This window comes from Trichoplax adhaerens, genomic scaffold (assembly GCF_000150275.1).
Source record: "Trichoplax adhaerens TRIADscaffold_22 genomic scaffold, whole genome shotgun sequence".
In the NCBI taxonomy this organism is placed as follows: domain Eukaryota; kingdom Metazoa; phylum Placozoa; class Uniplacotomia; order Trichoplacea; family Trichoplacidae; genus Trichoplax; species Trichoplax adhaerens.
In genome coordinates, this window is record NW_002060963.1 from 560079 (window position 1) to 582080 (window position 22002).

Sequence of the window (22002 nt, forward strand, 5' to 3'; positions counted from 1 at the left end):
CACAGCATTCTTAATATTTACTATATCACAATATTATATGTTATACGGACATATCTCAAATTAAACGGTTAATACAGCATCTTAGCAGTAATGGTTTTTATTATCGACGACTGTAATAGACAACTCCTCAATAATAATACGTATATTAGACTAGATTAATATCTAGATCTTATCAGCTAAATGAATAAAGTGCTTAAGTGCTAACCCACTTCTTTACGTGCGAATATACAGTATGGTACTACTATGTCTATCTATTGTGAAGATAGCACAGAACTACACTACACCGTAATATAACTGCGATCTAAGCGTAAAGGGTGAGGAAAGATTTATTGTACTATATGGTACAGTATGTTTAGCAGGCAATACATTGCGTATCATTACTTGTATGCGATTACTCACTTAGGTGCAGCACTCAAAATACACCCACCAATATATATTTTAGTATAATAAATTAAACTAGTTGCAAGCTGCTGCTGGCTTTTCAAGCGACTGCTAGTTATTTCGTTAATTCAGTAACGGTCCATTCTATAGCAGAAATAATTAAGCGGTATACAGTAAAAAGCAATTATGACCATTAGAATGTTATCAGCTGATTACGATTACTTTCTAGCCTTGAACTATTGCTGTTAAGCACGGTTTCTTGTGTGATATACTATAGGCTGCCTAAAATTAATCGTGTATAGTTAGTTTAGGGTAGAGTATATTATTATTATTTATGAAAGAATTGCAGAAAGGTTAGATAAACCATGGTGAAGTATGGTATTCAAATCTATTCTCGAATTAAGCCAACCCGAGCAAAGGCTGAGGCAAGCGAATATACATTCTAATTTAAGAATAAAATAATCTTGTTGCTGGATATTGAATCATGGATAAGACGTATATTCTGATAATGAAGCTAATTTACACTCAGCTTGAATACATCAGAAGTATTGATTATCATCTTGTAACTTTCAACCTACATTCGTATGTTAAGAAATCTAGCAAATCATTTTCTGCTTGCACTGTTACACCATTACTAATTTCAAATTATTATTCTACCACTTCGTAACCAAATGGAGATGATTTGATAAAATTTAAATCCTGGATAGTGATATTAAATAGGATTTCTTTATGACACATATAGGCGTATGAAATAACCGAAAAGGAAGATTCAGGATCTGCGATTGTGACTTTTCCTGTATCCAAAGATGCTGCTGAAGGATTTGTAAACAATAAACGAGATAATTTTAGATTTAAGTAAGGATGAGCGATGACTATCTATCTAAGTAACCTAAGCCTGTTCCCGCTGTAATGGAAAAATACATTGCTTTTAATTCATGTCATATTTAAAAGACTGTGCAATAGCACTGTACAATTACATAGAACATAACTAGATAATGTAAAACAGTGTATTAAATTATCAAATAAGATAGGCATATTTCGTATGGTGTAGAGTTTACAGAGGAAACTATTATACAGAACCAGATGGTATTAAGGAAACCATTTACGTAGAATATGATAGAAATAAGATTATAGACAATGAAAATATATTCTGATAGAAGAAAATTTCTCATTTTATTTATTTCTAGATTTAATAAAATATTTGATCAAAACGCCAAGCAGGAAGAAGTATTTGAATATGTAGCCAAACCAGTCTTACAAAAGTAAATAATATTCAAATTGAATTATAAACTTTAGGCCACCCATTTACGAAAGTAAATGTACAGTAATTAATAGATTGGAAAGTTAGTGTCAGCTGTAATGATGGCAGTTCCAACCTAGACTAAATGTTAAATATCTTTTGTAATCCGTTTATCATCGCCGTTAGTGCCGATAGCTTCATAACAAATATATTCTTCTTTGATGATAGCGTTCTGTTAGGTTATAATGGAACTGTATTTGCATATGGACAGGTAAATGTAGTATTTGTGAATACAAGTATCGTCGGTATACAGCTCTACGAATGATTTCTAACGTTATTCTACGTCTAACAGACAGGATCTGGCAAAACTTTTACGATTACTGGAGGGGCTGAACGATATACTGATCGAGGTCTCATTCCGAGGACAATATCATACCTATTCCAAGAATATCAGAAGGTAGTGGACAACCAATCGAGATCACATTAAAGTTTCCCTGTTTTAATTGATCAATAGCTATGATATTTTCATAGCGGCAGATTAACTACTTCAATCTACTCTAGCAGTCGAGCCGGTAGTTATTTTATAATTTATATTGCACAAGTATTTAATGCTAAATCTTAAGTTTGTATTTCTGAACTGTTTTTGATTAATGATACGCTTCGATTTCAGAATGTCGACTCTGAATATACTACTCATGTTAGTTACCTTGAAATCTACAATCAGTGCGGCTACGATCTTTTAGATCCGAGGCACAACGCTTCTAAACTGGAAGATCTACCGTAAGTAGTTTTGCAATCTGGATCTGATACGAATATATCTAGTGATTTAGTTTAATTAAATAGTCAATTTTTAATCTTATTGACAATTATGCCTTATATTTACTTGGTAACTGTAGCAAAGTTAGCTTACTGGAGGATAATAATAGCAATATCCATTTAAAAAATCTATCCATTCATCAAGCCAATAGCGAAGAAGAAGGTAAGTGAAGTATATTTTATTTAATATCAATTTATTGATATTCTTTCTGATTTTTAGACAAACTTTTCTGAAGCATTTGACCTAATAGTCAATCATAACTTACAGGATAAAGTCCTCATTATTTGAGATACACGCTTAGTTTACTTTATTTTATTCATAATACTCGTTCTATTTTCATTTATAAAGTGCTTACATTAATTAATTAGTTGTTGTCGTCTAGTTTCTGACCTTCCATCAAGATTATAGATAAAAATTCTAAAATCTGCATTAGCAATGGTGCAAATTGAATTTGTTTTCACCTTTGTTTGCCGTATAAACAGGGCGCTAATTCAAACTGCACTCTGCGATTAAACTACTGTTAATAAAATTGCATTATATCGCAAATTCATTCCCATTTCCTAGTCTTCTTCTCTTTTCAATGCTTGTATTTAGAATGAAAATCTTGGAATTCAATCATTTCCATACAGTCTTGTATTGATCTTGTACAATTTTCGCCTACGCAATGCGAAAAATTTCTATTTCTACTTGGTGCATTCTTTTTACGTTGGTGCCTATTAATATGCTAGATTGAGTTCTTTCACATCAGTAGCTTAAATTACAGATAGATACAGTTAATAAATAGCTACCAACTGTCTTTTGCTTTTTTACGCCTTCATACTCTCGTTTGAAGAGAAATAAATCCAAGGATTGTAATTATTTGACGTATATATCAGTAGCTTAAATTAGAGACAAGTAGACGCTATAAATAATAATATCAAATCTCTTTCCATTTTATAGCTTTAAATTTGTTATTTTTGGGAGATACGAATCGAATGATTGCCGAGGTAAGGCCTATAAGATTAAAATAAGCATATTCGAGATCGCAAGCTTATACAACTCAAAGATTGCAAGGACCACTTTGTTTTCTAGACATGCAATAATATTTTTGATTTCAGACGCCCATGAATCAGGCATCAACTCGTTCCCACTGTATATTTACAATTCATATGTCTATTCGAGAAACTGGCTCGGATACAATTAGGCGATCAAAATTTCACCTAGTTGATTTAGCAGGGTAAGTCGTCCATTCTGCTTTCATCATGGCGTTCAATTAGAGATTTAGCTGCTAGTACAGGAAAAGTAGATATACACAATGGAACTCATTCCACTCTTGATTTGGATTCTTTAGATCCGAAAGAGTAGCAAAATCTAACATTGGAGGAACCATTCTAACTGAAGCCAAGTACATTAATTTATCCTTACATTTTTTAGAACAGGTAACGTTACTCTTCCATACCTTAGCATTCGCTATACAATCATTATCCTTTATGTCCTCTAATCCTGCTGATGACTATCCTATTCTTTCAGGTTATTATCTCGCTATCTGAAAAATCAAGAACTCATATCCCTTATAGAAATTCTATGATGACATCAGTATTGAGAGATAGGTAAGCTTATGATTATCATTCTATCTTGTCACTGGCAGGTGATAAAGATCGATCCTGCTTAAGTCAACAAAATGCAGTTCAATCCTACTACTATAAATTACAATCTGTCTTGTCCATTTGTTATAGTCTTGGTGGAAACTGTATGACATCGATGATAGCAACTTGCTCGGTAGAAAAGAAGAATTTAGACGTAAGGAGATTATTTCATTTGTATCTATACGGTAGCTATGGGTAATTTATATACGAATATTTATTCATATCATATCCTAGATAATGCTATGGTATAAAATAAGATCATTTAGTTATAGTAATTAATGCTTATCACTCCAATGTCATGCTATTAATTGGACAAATTTTTATAGGAAACGATTACTACGTGTCGATTTGCGCAGAGAGTGGCATTAATTAAAAACGAAGCATTATTAAATGAAGAAGTCGATCCAAAATTGGTATTTAATAATTCTATGGGCTATATATATTCTATAGAAAGATATGCATGTCTCCTAACTTATTTTTACGTTTCATTTTAATCCCATAAAGATGGTAGTTCGATTAAAGAGCGAAATTCAACGACTAAAGGAGGAATTAGCTATTGCTACGGGAAATCAATCAACCGATCCACTAGTTGAGCAAGAGATTGATAGGTAATTAAGTAAATTGTGCTGATACTGGAGAGAAATGGACAGTTTTGCATTCCTCCTTAGTTATATCTTCTGCTTTAATTTCCAATTTATGTTTAATTTTAATCTTTCTGTAATTATTAGGTGCCGTGCTTTAGTGGACTCCTATATTGCCGACTCCGATCCTGAAGCAATATTGAGTGTAGGAGGTGATATGCGAAAAATTACTTTGTGCTATAAAATCTTTAAGGATAAAGTTCTGCAAGGAGGCCCCTCCAAAAGGTATGCAAAGAATTATATACATATATTTGAATTTGTGCTAAGCTTGATCGCCTTTACGGTGGTATATTGACCTGGATCTGTTAGAAAAGGGCACATTATATGTTCCAATCATATCATGGATACTCTATACCGTATTGAGACCCATTTTCATTTCTTAAATTTCGTTTATGTACATGATGATGACTTAGTAGTAAATTATATTTATTTCATAGTGGGGATAACACCCAAGGAGAAAATGAAGATGATGAAATGCCAGTAAACTCCGCTCGAACATCGAAGGAAGTTCAACGATTGACTGATTTATTACAGCAACGTGATAATGAAATTAGTATCCTTTTCACATAGTCAAATATTGCAATCAGAACGGGTTTTCTTTTCTAAATAGTTAAAGCATAGCGACTTCTTGCATTTTACATACAACTTTTCAGTAATTCAATAGTCATACTTCGAGCTCATTCAACCTTAACGAAAAAATTTAAAACGCAGACATTCTTGTAACAATGCTAAAGAAAGAGAAACAGCGAGCAGCGGTAGCTGTTGCTCATTCTAAAACAAAAATTGAAAGCGATACAAGTCCACGAGATAGTAGAATAACGCAATCGAAATCTCTAGATACAAAACAGTATCACCACGAGGAGTCCCGTGCAAGCTATCGAAAAGAGACTAAACATGAAAGGTCGCCATCGAACGAAAAGCAAGCGGAGCCAAGGCATAACCGGATATACGGTAAAATTATCATTCCGATTTGTTGCATTTCATCTATAGCTGCGATATGTCGCTCAACTTCTGTAGTAGTACAGCGTAACTTTCATCAACTAGTAGTGGTACGATGATTGATCTCTAGCCTTTGCACGAATTAATTGTCGATAATTCTATTTCCTAGCTTAAACTGTAAAGTTAATAAACGACATACTACATGATTAGAAAATTTTAATCTCTAAAATCTCTTCATTTTATCCGCCTTTTATGTAGGAGACATGTCGAAAGGAAGACAAGAAGCATTTGACATTTTCCGTCGAGATTACGCTAATAACTCTGCTATTGATGACAAGAAACGAATATTGAAACAAAAGTAATTAAGATAGAGAGTAAAAATTAACGCTATAGAATGATACTATTGAAATTTTTATTTTTACTCTGCTTACAGTATATGACATATTGATTTCTATAACTAGATATGCCGAAGCTAAAGCTCAAGGAGAAGCATTAAATGATTGTAAAATGCAGATAAGTAAGTCTTCTACGTAGATATTTTAGGCATTAATTTAATAAATGTTGGCCTCTGAAGTGCGCTGTCATGATGATAGAATAAGTTTTAATACTTGATTAATGAATTGTCTGACCTTAAAAGACAACTGTAAGCAACAAATTGAAAAATATAGAATCGGAAAAGCCATGAAAGGTAAATAGTGAATTATCTTCTCTAAATGAAAATACTTAATTAGTGTTGATCAGAGAGTAATAATCATTTATTTACGGGAATTAGGATTGAATGGTCGTGAGATAAATAGTGCAGATTTGGAAGATCAGGAGCAGTTTCTACGCGATAAATTACAGGCTGAAAAATCGCGGTACATATCCCTTCTTCATCGCGGAAAAGATAACTTTCGTTGTGCAGAAAATAATCATATACAATAAGACTAACACTGTTTTCTTTAATGATGATAGATATAAGGATATATTTGGCCATCTGAAGGTACTGAAAACCGAAATTGAGCATTTACAACATCTATTAGACAAAGCTAGATTGAAATTACAGCAAGATTTCGAGGTGTGGTGGCAGAAACAGACACAATCTCAAGGAATTCAACAGGAACAGCCTGTGGAAGTTAGTGATGAATATTACCATGCAATGGCAGTTCTACTAGCTTACTTAAATTTTATTTTCAACGGAGATTCCTTCAATATTCTTAACGTATTGATGCTATCAATATCAAATTAAACGGCTTAAACTTTTAGACCATGTCATAAATTATTCTCTTTACTCTCTCGATTTCTAAATATACCATTCTCATCGTTTATAGCCCCCTCCTAAATCACGTTCTGTCTGGAGAACACCAACACCTAATAAGCACGACTATCAACCGAGAAGTAAGGAAGCAAGGAGCAACGAAAGAAATGCCGGTTCTTCCAGAAATTCACAGGAGTTTATGGATAGTTATACGCACGGCTATTCGCCAAAAAATAAAGAAGTCAAGAGTCATGAAAGAACTGCTAATTCCTCAAGAAATTTACATGAAATTCTAGATAGTTATACACGTTCAAGTGAGATGACCAGGTTAGACCTTTAAGAAGTAAATTTGTAAATGAATAAATGAGTCCGATTAATGATGGGTTGATAGATGCAATGAAATTATTTAATCTCCATCAGGAAGCAAATCCAGCAAAAATCGATTCCCATGACCGGCGATAAAGAGGCGGATGCAGATATTTTAGCATTTATGAAAGCTAAGCAAGATCTTGCACGTGCTAGAGGTATAGGCAACCTAAAACGCAATAGAATTATTCTTGATGCACAGTATTAATTTAATGTCCTACTATCTACTGCGGTATTTTTCGGCACAATCATTATTGACTTACATTATTATTTTTAATTGTCTAGGGTTATTTGGTAAATAAAAGCAATTGTGTGTATTATCGGATGTCTGACTGATTGCAACCTCTTTCAAGATTATTGCATTTCGAACAATTATAAAATGTTGCATCTTTTGCAGCTCTGACGTAGTGTACACTGCCAATCAGTTAGGTATATCAGTCTAATAATTATTTCCATAAATTAAAAATTTCAAACGGCTGTCTCCATTTCCAGTCTATGTACTAAATGAAGGCTTACACCCCCTATTCTAAAGCGAGTTTTTCTATCGATGCCAATAGGATACGCTGTAAAATTATCTAATTGAATACAATTAATATATCTATCATCTATAAAATCAGCAATGTATCATAAATTGTGATTTTTCATCATTTTATCATTTCCAAATAATATCAACGTTAATCATAATTTAATTATAAGCAAAGAATATTCATATTCTACGTATTTTTTGATTGATACTAAATTAAATCAGTCATACTGTTGTGTAAATCGTTATGGCTACTAAATTTTTAAGTTTTGTAAGGATGCCTAAAACTTATTTAAAGGATGACCATCCATCATACGGTATGTTAGAATGCACACACAGTCCTACACAATGTCAGCACATTATTAATAGTTTTTTAACGCAACCTATTCCAGAAGCTAGTTTTCAGATTGCCATCAGTTATATCATATGCACTCCACTACTAACCGCTATGAGACTACATTAACGTAACACATTCCATATTCCAGAAGCTAGTTTTGAGATTGTTAATCGTGATACTACATACAACACATCCAACTCTAATAAATCTCCTGATTCGTATCGTTTTACGCTATTACTTGAATTTGTTGAACTAAACTGAGTATCACTGCCTCCTCACGTTACTATCTACCGTGTCAAAAGCATGATATAATCAAGGATCACGATAAATCACACCTAGTACTCACTACAATATTTAAATAAACTCGTTTATTCCGATTAACAATTTCTGTGACTATTTTATCTTTTACTATCCATACATCTATATACATTTTAAACTGTACCTTAAAATTAACAAATCGTAGCACTTTCGATAGCTAAACTTTAAATGGATAATTCAAACATGGATGATAACAGTTTCTTAATCTTATGCTGATGAAATTATCAAGTTTTTCATATATTCACAAAAACAGAGTTATCAATGCCAACTAAGTCATGCTATACATTTATCAATGAAAGCAAGAACGTTGTAACGACTTATGCACGTTATGGGCTAAAAAATTGTCGTAAACTAGTACTACTAATTACAGTAAGATTTACCGGGTATAAACTCTTATGTTGAGTCAGTAACATTAATATTACAGTAAAAAATATTCAATAATATATTACCTAAAAACGCCAGACACGATTGATGAAACGCATTAAGTCGTTCAGTAACAGCTACCCGTCAAGTTTATCATATGGTCTGATTCTTAAGACCACTTATGAAACCATCAAGTGTATAGTCAAATATCTTAGCGTTGAATTTCATGACAACCAATTCGCATCTTAAGGTGCATACCCTATATTATCTTTGTCCCACAAAGTCTTTTGCTTCATCAAGAAGTACGCCTATTTCTTCATCTGTATCAGATACGTTAAAATCTGGATCATCGGTAGTGTTCTCTCCGTAAGATGATGATTCTTCGTCTATGTCATCGTCATCAATGAAGCTGTCATTATAATCGTAACTGTTTATTCCGCCATCATCATCACTATCACCGTCTAGCGCACTCTTGCGATCTAAACAAATGCAATTACAGGGTATGTGAAAGTTACTTAAGTGCTTCCTTGAATCATTTCCTAATTAATTAATATGCTAATGCAATAGAACATACTTTTGGCATTTTTGGGTTGCGCTTTAATCCGAACTGATGCTACCAAAGGAGATAGATATTATAATTAACACTTTGATAATATCTAAAAGTCTATTCAAGAAATATTTTCTAATCTACCTCTAGATCCCGTTTGTTTTCTTGTAGTTGCAGTTGTAGTTGCAGCTGTCTGTTTCTTCAGATGGGAATACTCTTTAAAATGTTGCAGATTCTTCCTGTGATTTAATTAAATTAATTATTGACGAAAATGCAGAGATAATCCAATAAATTTCCTAATATCTGAGGGCTTTAACGATTACCTGTAACAGCTAGCTCCAAAAGGGCATACTGGTAAATCGTCATCATCACTTTCATCAGATACATTCGGTGAACCATCAGCTGAAGGATGAGAGTACTCAATCAAATGCTGTGGGTTTTTCCTATCGTGTACGGTCATGCACAAATAACATTCACTGTTAGTATATATATACATCTTTATGAATAAATATAATACCTATGCTGGCTATGTATGATGATACCTATAGCATTTCGCTCCATAAGGGCATTTTTTAATTGATTTGTGCTTCGTAAGTTTATTTGACTTTTGACTTTCTTCACTTTCAGTGGTAATAGATGAGCGCTGTTGCGAATCCTGACTAGTCGTTCTTGCCTTGGGTTGATGAGAAGTAGTCTGTCCTTTTTTTTCTTCTTCTACAGATTTTTTTACAACAGCTGCATCTCGTCTCTCCTGCATATCATCTGATTCATCGCTAACAAAGACATTTTTAGTCTTTGATATTTTTCGATTGTCATTCCAGTCGCCATCCTCGTCACTCACGGTATCTCTTCTGGTCAAAGCTTTTCTAGATTTCGGTATTGGCGTTTCATCTTCGTCGTCATCACTAAAATTAGCCTTGTTTCTAGTAACGTGGGTCTCTGCTTTCGTTGATTGCATGTCCTTATTACTATTTTTTGATACCGAGGTGGAAATTCCATTATCCAAATTAATGTCATTTTCAATAGTCGACCTTACAGTAGTTTGTTTTTTGACCTCAGCCTTATTGCTAACATTGGTGCTACTAGTGTTGTCGTTATCTGTAACTTTTGTCTTAGTAACCGCCGGTTTAGTAGTAGCCTTGTTACTAGCTTTTGGTTTTTTCGTAGGTTGCTGCTTGCTGCTGGTAGCAACGTTGCTCAGGTTAGAGCCAGCTGGTGCCAAATCAGCCAGCCATGACGGTAATTTACGCTTCTTTGACAATGGTACATATTCAGTAGAAAATGGTTCGTCTTCGACGTTACTACAAGGGCTATCACGCTCTGTATGTTGTTTATTGCTATTGCTGGTGTCTGCGGTTGAGCTAGGCTCATTTGCTATTGACTGTTTACTAGTACAGGATGAGGTCGGTTCATCAACGGAAAAAGTATCTTTGATGTCGCTAAGCGCCCATGCTGGATGCGAACTATCGTGGACTTTCGACTTGACGCTTTGCTTTCGGTCAATACTACGACTAAATTCATTCAACATATTAAATTTCGCTTAGTTCACTACCATGACGAACATGTGAGATGACAGCTGTTTTCTGAGCAGTGGTCAAGCACTGTTTAGCAGTCGTTACTTATCCGGCTAAATCAATTGCCCTATTAATACATTATTAGCCGGTATCTTGTATAACCTACCCTTCTCCTTCATTGCCTTGAAGATTTTTATCCTTTTTCTGGCTGGAATTTATAACCACCTGATAATATAAATCACTTGGTAATAGCGAAACTTCATCTCCGTTTTGCAATTCTTTTTCAACATTTCGTGGCAGCACATCAAATTTATCCTGACCAGCAGCTCGATAAAAGCAAGGATTTGCGTGAGTCTGTAACACAATGAGTAGAAATAGATAACACATACGTTAAAAATGTTATTTTAAGTATTTTGAGTGATCAAAGCATAAAGATTACAAAAAGCAGTGTTGCATCCAAAATAATATACAATTTATCGTGACTCTCTCGTATAAGTGTTTTAATTCACTTTACATAACAGACGAACAGTAAATACACGTAAAATACGTAAACTGTGGGTATTGACGCAAGTATACGATACGCCAAAGTTTGTCTTTGTGCACAATCATACTAACGGGAATTAAGATGAGTTTTTCGTCCAAATATTTCAGCTCTGCATGCTTACGAGATACCCTTTTTTCAGTTACCTAAACAACAGGAATTCATATAATAAATGTAACATACGTTTAGGATAACGATTCAGTAAGCAATCCTATTTGTTAGCAGCATACATAAACGTGTTTTTATCAGAGCTCAGTTATACAAAATGATGCTTTTATTGCTGCCTAATGTCTAATATGAGTTAATGAGGCTTCAACACCTATTATACAAACAAAAGCAGGAGAGTATGTAATCGTACAGTAATTGCAGGTACTATTACATCAATGAATAAATTAATGTAGACATACTCTACATAAAGAGTTCATTTCGTATTCCTATAAATGTGCGTAAGTTTATGAGTGCAAAATTCGATGCGACCATCTTGTCGTTACCTGATAACGTTCATACTACTATTGTGATCCCCTTCACTTGAAACTCAACTTTGCTTTTCTATAGCTCAATATCATTTACCTCCAAGAATGGGCCTCGACCAATTGTGACTGTACCAGGCTTAATTTCAGTGATTTTGCCGTTACTTCTTGATTTCAGAAATGCACTCATCTCTTCTGGAGTATGGAAATCATAAGATTCTTATTCTACGAACAGCGGTATTCAAAGCGTACTTATAAACGTGTCAATAAGATCAATAGCAATATTGCAGCATTACGAAGTTATCTGTAAAATTTGATTTGATTTATGGTGAAGATATGGTTTCGTAATGCAATCAATAATTAGCAGAAATGCCTGTTCCCATTTGGAGTTATCAAATGATAAGATTATTTGTTACTATTTATCAACGTTGTCAATTCGTATTGTCCATAGCAATACAATTCTTGGCAATGATGAAATTGTTTGTCATATGTCTAATTAGACTGATGATGAAAACAAAGTACTGCTAATGGAGCAATTAGCATCGATTCTCCCATCTCTACCGCTTGACGTGGAACTGATGGAGAGACAGGTGCATCGAGGCATGACTTCTGTGTACACGTATGATGGGCAATTTATTTAGCAAATAAACCGCTATTATTGTCTACTAGTCATAGCAATGGCATCGCAGCGATGTTATTTCTACTATTCTATTGGATGGATTGCATCGACAAATCTACTGCAGGCAAGTATATGCTGTCGACCATCACGTTGTTGTGATTGAAATTTTACAACGAGCTATCGAACGTATGGCTCGTTTGATCGACGATAGCTTCTACAATAGCCTATCCACTCACCTTCAACAACAATTGAACCGAATCGATAGCAGCAATCGGTAGAAAATAATCCAAGACCGTCAAGGAATGCTCTTCCGTTGCAAAGCCACTGGCTCAGCTTTGCCTGCTTGCACCTCCTCGTACCTACAGCAGGGTAATCAAGTGATGTTGATTGTAGAGACATAGTATTGTACTGTACAATGTACTGTAAAGTATAGTACTGTGCACTGTACTGTACCATATAAAATAAAATAAAGTTACGGTACTGTACTGTACTGTAGGACTGTAGGTGTGGCATTCTTGTTCTATTGTTCAGCCAGCTATATGTTCATACTTGCGCCACTTGCCGTCGAAAGTGGGCAAAAGTCTATTCTTCTGCTGTACCTTGTTACTCGGTATACTAGTACACGGCAGTTTGTAAATCCTGAGTATACTATATACCGCTGAAATCGTTCTTTTAAATTCAGAAATTGACTTGAATAACAATTTCAGCGGTATATAGTTGAGACATCGTTACAAACTGCCAGTTACTAGTATACAGGACTGGCTGGCAGTTTTCTTCTACAGCAGTAGTCCATGTAGGGCACTGCAGATTGGAATTTTTATTCCGTCAATATCGTACAAACGTTTTACTGCTTGATTGGTAAAAGATGGCAATAAAATGACTTTAGAGGCGCACTAAAAATGTTCACTACACTCTAGTCATTGCTATTCAATATTGATATTGCAATTGATAGTATACAGGTTGATATACTGCAGTTACAGTAGCAAGGTTACTTCTGATGTGACACCTTGCATTAATACGCGTGAGGAATAAATTCATAAATTAACTCACATAAATACAGCGATTTTGCAAACCATGTGCAGATAGGAGGAGCGCTTGGTCAATGGTAAAAAGAAGAATCCAGTGATTTTGTCCGAATTTTCTTATTACCTTCTGGATTTGTGATGACCGGCTAATTGCATACTGATTGACAGTACTGAGTTTTAGCTACTCTGATCTAGAGTGCGGTATCTTTTCATAACGTATAGCATAATTTTGGGGAGAATTGCGGGTGTAAAAATAGTGATATTTTCAATGGATACCGAATTGAAGACAGCGACCAAGTTATAGACAGTATTTATGCTTGATGGCGCAGTCATAGCTATTACGGAAACAGCCAAAATAGTGTACAGCATAAATTAGACATGAAAATTAAGAAACATTGAAGCGAAGAGTAACATTGTCTAATATATTTCATACATAACAGTACGTGTGTGCCTAATTATTATGCAACTATCTGGCTTTTAAAGGGCAATGTTAAGAGTTTCCGTAATGCTGTGAAAGATATGTAAAGAGCACAGTAATTTCAAGACTCTAAAACCTTTAAGATCATCTCACAGCATCTTTGTGACACATGCATTTTCACCATTAATCTAGCAGGATCATTATACAGAGAGCACTTTAGTCACTAATTCTCATCGTAGATGATAAATTATGTTCGTAAACATAACTGGATAAAATAGCGAGCATGTAGTTGTTGACGGCTAGTTTCAATTGAATAAGTAGCTAACAGCAACGGACACCAGTATTTTGCTACCCTATCTTCATGGCTGTGCATTGAGTGTGCAAGTGTAGATTCGACTATGTATGATTATATAATTATCGAGGTAAAACTAAAATTGAATTCTTAACTCCTAAGAGTGAACAAGTGGATAACGATCAATGATCCAATCCGTAAGTAATTCCTGAGGTTTGCAATATTCTGCATAAGCTTCTAACTTCATAGAGCAAGAAGAAATTATGTACCAAGCTTAGTGATATCATGATGATTTACAGTATATGATTCATCAAGCCTTGGCCTATTGCCATTACAATCAGCGTATACTGGCGCGTGCTCTGCAACAGAGGCTCAGCTTCGCTTGCGCGCTTCTATACAGTCTTTCGGTTGTTTCTTTTCGCATTTCAGGTTGGCATCCTTGTACGGCAATTGCATTTGTAGCTTACAGCTGCTCCTTGCCACAAATTAAAGATTGTAGAGAAGGCTAAAAGTAGGTTACGCTTAACTTAATGAAAGTGGACGCTATGACGCAGCATGCAAACAATAAAATGGCTTCAGTATTTAAACTTTATCAAATTGAACTGGATCATCATCATGATACTCATGAACAATTGATCAAGATCAGCAGAGATGTCACTGTGGCTAGCAAAAGATGTATCTTTCTACTCCATCGAGCGGCTGATTGGCCGAGGAAAAGGAAACTTACCCTCAAGCAAGCGAAGGCCGAATTAGACAACATCCATGATGGTCTTCTTGGTAAAATTGCAGAGTACATTAAGATGGATACCCATATTTACGCGAAAGCTTACTATCCTGGCTTAGAAGAATATGTCGAAGCAATCACATTTTATTACTTCTTGCAAGAGAGCAGGCTGATTTCATTGAATGATCTTCATCATATTGCTCCTTTAGCTGGAAAATTAATCACGCCATACAGTTACGCAGGAGGTAACGACACTAATCGATCAAGTCACTATTTTTACAATTTTGACAGATAAATCCATTTTGCTTGTAGTTGTTCCTGTAGATTAAAATAACTTGATCTAGTCGAGTACCTATCGTACAGCATAGTGGACTCGAAATCTGCTGGTATGAAGTTGTTTCCTTTACTAAGCGTACTGCGGTGTGCTCAATATTTGAAATTTTGCTAGTGGATCAAAGTTTTTAAATATTTAATCATTCATCTCTTTTGCGCAATCTATTTTATGCTCTAGTGGATTCGATAATTATAATCCAAGTCTGTTAATGGACGAATTTTTAGTTTAAAATCTCTCGATGTTCGATCTTTTCATCGATGTAATTCGAAATCCCCGAGTACAGACACGCTCTTGTTATATAAAATCTTCCTCGACCTTCGACTATTTCTTTTACACAGCATCTACAGTATAGAGACTACTGTAGGTTTGATAATAGACGATACCATTCTATCTAAAAGTCTCGCAGTAAAACACTTGGCAACCTTTTCATTAGATATCATTTAATTTTATCAATCCCTTATTTGACTTGATGATCTCTGTCTGCATCTCTGATTGCTAATTACCATCGATAGCGATCTTCTATTTTACTCCATGGTGCAGCAGAAAACTGATTATTGGAAAAGATTTAAATTTATTTTCTTGCAGCTTGACGTAATCATTTAGAATGCTAAATCGAGAGTAGCCATAAAATAAAATAATATTCATTCCATTCCATGCATTAGGGATTGCTGATTTATCCGGTGAACTCATGAGGATGTGCATTAATGTCAGCGCCACCGCTACTGGAAATTTACCCTATCAAATTTGTCTCTTTGTCCATACCTTGTTTGTCCAATTTATTGCATTAACCCGCAACAATCGAGAATTGCTCATCAAATGCAAACAAATTGAACAAAACTTGGCAAAGATTGAAAAAGCCTGCTACGAAGTAAAGCTGCGAAATACTGAAGTCGTAGAGTCCTGTTAACCAAATGGATTATTGATGTTACATTTTCCAATTGTATAGTATTGGTCAACTTTTCCTTGATATCGCATATCATCCATTTCTACAATATTGATTGGCAAGTTGATTAATCAGCCGATCACAATATTCCGTGCAAATTAGAACTTGTTTTAGAACGTTTACGATAGAGGCTGGATAAGGTGAATAACGCCATTAGCTCTTAATTTAAGTAATTAAAATAGTTCACTAGCCAAGATAACTGCCTCTATGAATTGGCAATGTACTGAATGCATATCAGAAAGATTCTATCGAATACAGTAATAAGAATATCTAAAATAGTAATGTCAGTAGCGTTCTAATTTTTTTGACTCTCATAGTTATTGCTTCATCATATGGTATTCAAATAAAGGGTAAGTTACAGAAGTGTGAATACTGTATACACGTAAAATCGCCATTTAATACAGTCATAACTAAGTAATTTAAAATTCAATCACTTTTATTCGAGACTCATCAATGTCGATATACTACATAGACGTATATCGTAGCAATCCTCTTCTGGTTAGTATAAATGCCTTAGTAATAAAATTTTAGCTATGTGATCTAAAATTGTATCAATCACATTTGATTCGAGGTATACAGATGCATGATAGACGGCACACAAGTTACAGTTAATATTGGCAATTTCTTTTTCGTATGGAAAATATTATACGTGCATAATAATGATAGAATTACAGTTATAATCTAGCATTGGGCTGTATCGATCGGCATCGTTTACATCATTATGATCAGGCTTAGTTCATCTATCAATTACAGAGAATGAGAGTTAGGAAAACGCTTTGATTAACGAATGTGTAAAGCTTCATTTTTTGAGCTACAGAATTGGATAATAAATCAATTAGGATTTATAGTGTATAGCTTATTATTTGGCGCTTAATTTTAAACGCTAGCAAATACTTCAAGACAAAAGTGATAATCGTGTTAAGGAAAAAATAAAACCGAAATGCTATAAAGGCGATCATTGCTGGCAGACTAGCTTTAATATTAACCGCGCATTAGCGCTATTTCACTCGAACCTATACTTATGCTAACAAGTTTGATAGCTTATAAAAGGACTGTAGACTATATCTAGACTTATCAAGAAATGCATTTCTGGATCTATTAGCGCATAGATGGATAAATGCAAAGTTAGTACTAGAGAATTTTACCACTCATTCAGTTCAATCAAGGTTACTAATATCTTAATATTTAATATAGTACAATCCATCAGAGCGTATCTATATAACAGTCAAAGTCTTAGTTGCTGCATGAATCAAATATGCAGCATTGGCAACTTGTATTTTAGCTTCTTCCCATTTATTCTGAGTTTGGCCAATAAATAGAGCATCAACAATGCCTGGGAAGGGGGCAACGTTATATTGATCGATTTGACTGGATGCCATAATGACATGTTTGTCGTAAGATCTACCCGGTAATCCTTCAGGAATAATAAATGCCCTCTCCAGGTACATTAATTGATCATTAATCCTTCTTAACTTTAAAGCACTAAAGAAAGTTGGTAAAGATACTCTATTAGCACCCAGCAGTAAGGAATATCGCAATAACGACAGGCAATGCAATTTTACTGTTGAATTCCTTCTATCATCTAAACCAGTAGAATCGTTAGTTTAAACCAATACTTACTCATTCACGTCAATATTCTGAATGCTTTGATCAAATCGACTGCAAGCGACCGTAAAGTTTCCAATAGCCCATTGTAAGTAATCTACAATTAGAATCAGCATTAATAACATAGGTAGACATGGACAAGTTGTAGGATTTGCAATGAATCAAAGTAAATCGTATAGTAATTGGTTCATATCTATACTCATCGACGCCTCTTCCATACCAATGATGAAATGCAATCAAAATAGTGTATAGAATTTCATTCAAAATCATAATCCTCATCATTGCGGCATAATCATATTACCTAAAGTGACTCCATGACTTTGTAGTAGAGGTTTATAGGCTGCCGAAATCTGCGCAAAATACATACCGATCGTTTGTGCATAATCGATAGTGTTGATATGTAAAAGTGGATAGTCTGAAAATTCTACAGTAAGCAGCATCATCATACGCCCGATAGAGGCATGAAAGGAAAAATGGGGATCTAAAGTACGTTGGATATAGTCGAAGGTATCATAGCGCGTATGATAGGTAGGATAATTGGATAATGGCGAGGTTACCTAGAATTATTAACAAATTTCAGTATAAAGTAAAGATAATGGCTGAATGAATAAGCACACGAGCAGAAAGGAAATGACACAAGACAAAGTTTTCTTACAAAGTTGAAGACGTATGCAAAGTTGATTGATGAAATTCCCACGTATTGAATAAAACTTTTGTAATCACTTCCAGAAGCTAAGAGACCCATGCTAAGATGGAAATCCGTTGTACAAATAGAACTCTGTTTCAGCCTACACTTTTTAATACCGCCTCAATAAATTGTAAATCTATCAGATATTCTTACAATGGCTTTTGAGTGCCTGGAAGTGGAAATCTTGTAGACCAAATATCATAAACCGATTTCGTTAAGTCGTTGGGGTCTTTTACCTATTTTAAACATAATACTTCATTTTCTTGAAAACTCATGCATATCAGAAATCATACAGTATTTCTCGCCTTACTCGCTTTGCTGCTTCATGTACGGCTTTAGTAAAAATTGGGCTAGCTTGCGCTGCAAATGAGTAATTGCCTAAAAATGATGAGACAGGAAAGAACAGATCTGCTCAACAGTTGTCATAAGTAATTTCGCTAAATTTAAACTCATTTTCTTGCTAAATATACCTATAACAGCAAGGTCAACATTAATATAAGTTACGGCCCTCTGTGCTAATTCTTTTGCATTTTCCTAGGCATTAATGGACGAGTTAGCACTACGAAATGGATTACGATAGCATCAACACTAAAGCAAACTGTTATGCCTTAGAAAATTTAGACGTACTTCTACCCATTCTGTAGATCCAATTAAAGCGAACTCTTCTGCATCCCAGCTACAAAATTTTATCGTTCTTCGTGGTCTCCAGCCTTCAATATTGTTAAGAATAGCGTTTCAAGAAATATAGTAAGAATGGACAAGTACTGTATTTATTATTTGCGTCCATTAATAGATGTTAATGAATAATACACACAATTTGTTAGTTTTGTTACATCTACTCACATCAAAGTAGCTTTATCAATTAGCTTAATATGATTGTTAAATCATTTGTACGCTATATCACATATGCCTTAAGATTTTAACATCAATTGTCAAAAGATTAAATACAAAAACTTGATCTAAACTAACCTTGCTTTAGGTGAATTCCCATAATTCTTGATACTTCTAGCATTACAGCGGTAGCACTAGAAGGATCAATTGCACCAAAATTCCATGCATCTCGATGATTACCAACAATAACATAACGATCTGGTTCAATCTGACCCTTTATTGTACCAATAACATTGTAAATATCTTTATGGACCAATTCGTTATTAACAGCCAAATGGACAACCCTGTAACAAAATATTAGCCATTACGATGATTAATTATACCAGTAAATTACCCATTCAAATGTGATTCGGCCAAAACCTGATATTCGGCCAATACGCGTATTGGCCCGTGATATAGATAGATAGGTACAGTACAAAATATCACTAGCTAAGAAGATTATTTATGCAAATTAAGTAGTAAAGGCAAATACCCATATAGCAATACTGTCCGTTAACTCAAGATGTAGTCGATGTAACGATCGATCTGTAAATATCTACTGCATAATAGAATAACTCATCTCATAAATGTTGTAATTATGCGGCTAAGCTAGCTACTACTGATGTGTAATTAAAATTTCATCGTATTGAGATAGCTCGGATTAACTCTAGCTGCTAATTTGTTGTAGATAAATATAAATTATTGTTGCAATACTTAGATAATAAAGTAAACCAGCTTTCGCTTACCAATTAGACATATTAGATATAAAGGAACCGCCAATTTTATATTTTATGGGCAGCTTCCCTCGCCATTCTGCCGGTGCATCAAGGCCATCAAGAGATTCCAATAAATAGATAGCATCTTTAGCACTCAAAGGTTGCACTGGAATGCTAGAAACAATACCGCTTAAATTGGAATTCCTATATGCAGAATCTGAAATGATTTATTACCGGTGTGAGAACTGATGGAAATGATGCTTTGGCAAGGAATAAATATCTATTTATATTTCAGCTTGCTAACATCTAGGGCAAACTAACCTAAAGATGGCCGACCAGGCGTTTCGGGATCTCCTAACAGAGTTGATACTGAACCGCGCTGTACTCCACTATAAGGCAAGTACCAATCGTTTGGATATGATTTTTCGTAGCCTTCAGGAGCGCTATCCGCAGGATCATTGTAAATGATCATACCAATGCAGCCAAACATTTGCCCAATTTTTGGCTATCATAAGTAGAGAGCAATAAAACCGCAGGTGTACAGATATTAAATACCAGTACGTAAGCAGTGGATTATATACGTAGACAGTATCTGAATTCATTTATACGTCGATTTGATAATTCTATTTGCTTTTGACTTACCTTGTCACCACGAAACATTCTACCATATCTTACAATAGCAATTTTACCGCGACAGCTAATATTTAATTTTTGCAGTGCTACGAAATCGCTATAACGGCCGTAATTGACATAGATTAGTTGGCCCTCTACGAGGCCTTTTGCAGCGTAAGCATTATACGGAGCCAGAAGTTCAGGATCATTTTCATCAGGGTGCAACTTTTCCTCCTTCATTGAAGCGCGATATCTAAATGTTCCACTTTGATCTAGTTAAAGAGATGAGACAGTTCATTAAAACTTTATTTTGCTTCCTAGAAAAGAAGCCAAGTAAACTATCTATCATGAAATATATTGTATAAGAAAGTAATTCAAAACCCTATATAGATGTCTTTATGCAACAGATTTTAGTGTATCAATTGAATAGATATTAATGCGAAGCTCTAAGTTTATGACTTTATTATAAAGATATTCATTTCTCATAAGTCAGCTGGGGAAAGTTGCAATTTCTGATTTTCTTGATTATTACAACATTTATAAAGATATGATGAAAAAACATTCATCATTCTGCCAAGAACTGTTTACATTACAAATTTACAGATAAAAAATAATAAAAAAGATCATAAATTATAACGGCGTTCTCTACAGCTGAAATTGAAATACTGTTTTAGAATATTGATTACAGTATTTTTGATTAAAATATGAAAATTTTACAATGCTAATTACATTATTTTTAAGCGATACCATTATGAATTTTTCTATATCTGTTGTAAAAATGATTTAAAGCTAAATTGTAAAGTATAACAAATTGAATATTCTATATTATATTATTTATATCTAGAATATCTTTGAAGAATTTACTTGAAATTTTAATTAGAAAGTGTAGAGCAAGGAAAGCTTTGCGGTGCTTTTTGAAGTAGCAATCGTTTTAACTAGGTAATTAGTAGAGTATGACATGGACTACTAAAGAAATACTTTTAGTAGTCCATGAATAGGATAAATTATTCCTAACAGTGATGATTTCAAATTGCTCTGAAATTTTATTACATTATCCTTGAAATAAGACATTGCTTAATAAAACATTGCTTAATAAAATCAATATATTTTGCTTTGTACCTTTCATACCAACAACATTTGGGTTCTTAGAATCTGGATAAGATAGTAAGGCTCGGTATTTTTGAAATCGTACATCATCAAAGCTGGCAGATTCCCATTGACTCTTAACGTAATCCGCCAATTTAAGATTTTCGGCAGATCCAGCATGATGAACTTTCTTCGATAAATACCTAATATA

At 34.3% G+C, this 22002-nt stretch overlaps 4 protein-coding genes across 4 annotated transcripts; 2 read left to right on the forward strand and 2 right to left on the reverse strand.

Moving 5' to 3' along the window:
* Positions 1–232: 232 nt before the first annotated feature.
* Positions 233–7548, forward strand: TRIADDRAFT_61256 (uncharacterized protein; the record flags this gene model as incomplete). The annotated part of the gene is made up of 25 exons (XM_002117172.1): positions 233–235; positions 1124–1236; positions 1569–1643; positions 1850–1892; positions 1974–2078; positions 2292–2401; positions 2518–2600; positions 3378–3424; positions 3536–3654; positions 3769–3856; positions 3948–4027; positions 4154–4217; positions 4390–4476; positions 4568–4671; positions 4792–4929; positions 5142–5257; positions 5416–5655; positions 5902–6001; positions 6105–6160; positions 6281–6331; positions 6416–6500; positions 6598–6757; positions 6954–7207; positions 7301–7404; positions 7532–7548. 25 exons carry the CDS (start codon positions 233–235, stop codon positions 7546–7548), a joined length of 2442 nt encoding a protein of 813 aa, XP_002117208.1.
* Positions 7549–9051: 1503 nt separating this feature from the next.
* On the reverse strand, positions 9052–12877 carry TRIADDRAFT_61257 (uncharacterized protein; the record flags this gene model as incomplete). Its single annotated transcript, XM_002117225.1, has 9 exons — positions 9052–9266; positions 9362–9400; positions 9479–9573; positions 9658–9777; positions 9877–10845; positions 11015–11202; positions 11464–11535; positions 11960–12054; positions 12715–12877. The coding sequence occupies 9 exons, from the start codon at positions 12875–12877 to the stop codon at positions 9052–9054; spliced, it is 1956 nt and encodes a 651-aa protein (XP_002117261.1).
* Positions 12878–14794: 1917 nt separating this feature from the next.
* TRIADDRAFT_5203 (uncharacterized protein) lies at positions 14795–16163 on the forward strand (the record flags this gene model as incomplete). The annotated part of the gene is made up of 2 exons (XM_002117173.1): positions 14795–15182; positions 15934–16163. Coding segments are annotated over 2 exons (618 nt in total), but the record flags the coding sequence as incomplete, so codon positions are not given.
* A 1265-nt stretch (positions 16164–17428) lies between these two features.
* TRIADDRAFT_32203 (uncharacterized protein) lies at positions 17429–22002 on the reverse strand (the record flags this gene model as incomplete). Its single annotated transcript, XM_002117226.1, has 13 exons — positions 17429–17696; positions 17835–17916; positions 18121–18376; positions 18475–18565; positions 18661–18743; positions 18818–18885; positions 18978–19041; positions 19135–19217; positions 19477–19682; positions 20124–20310; positions 20415–20598; positions 20736–20977; positions 21825–22002. Coding segments are annotated over 13 exons (1992 nt in total), but the record flags the coding sequence as incomplete, so codon positions are not given.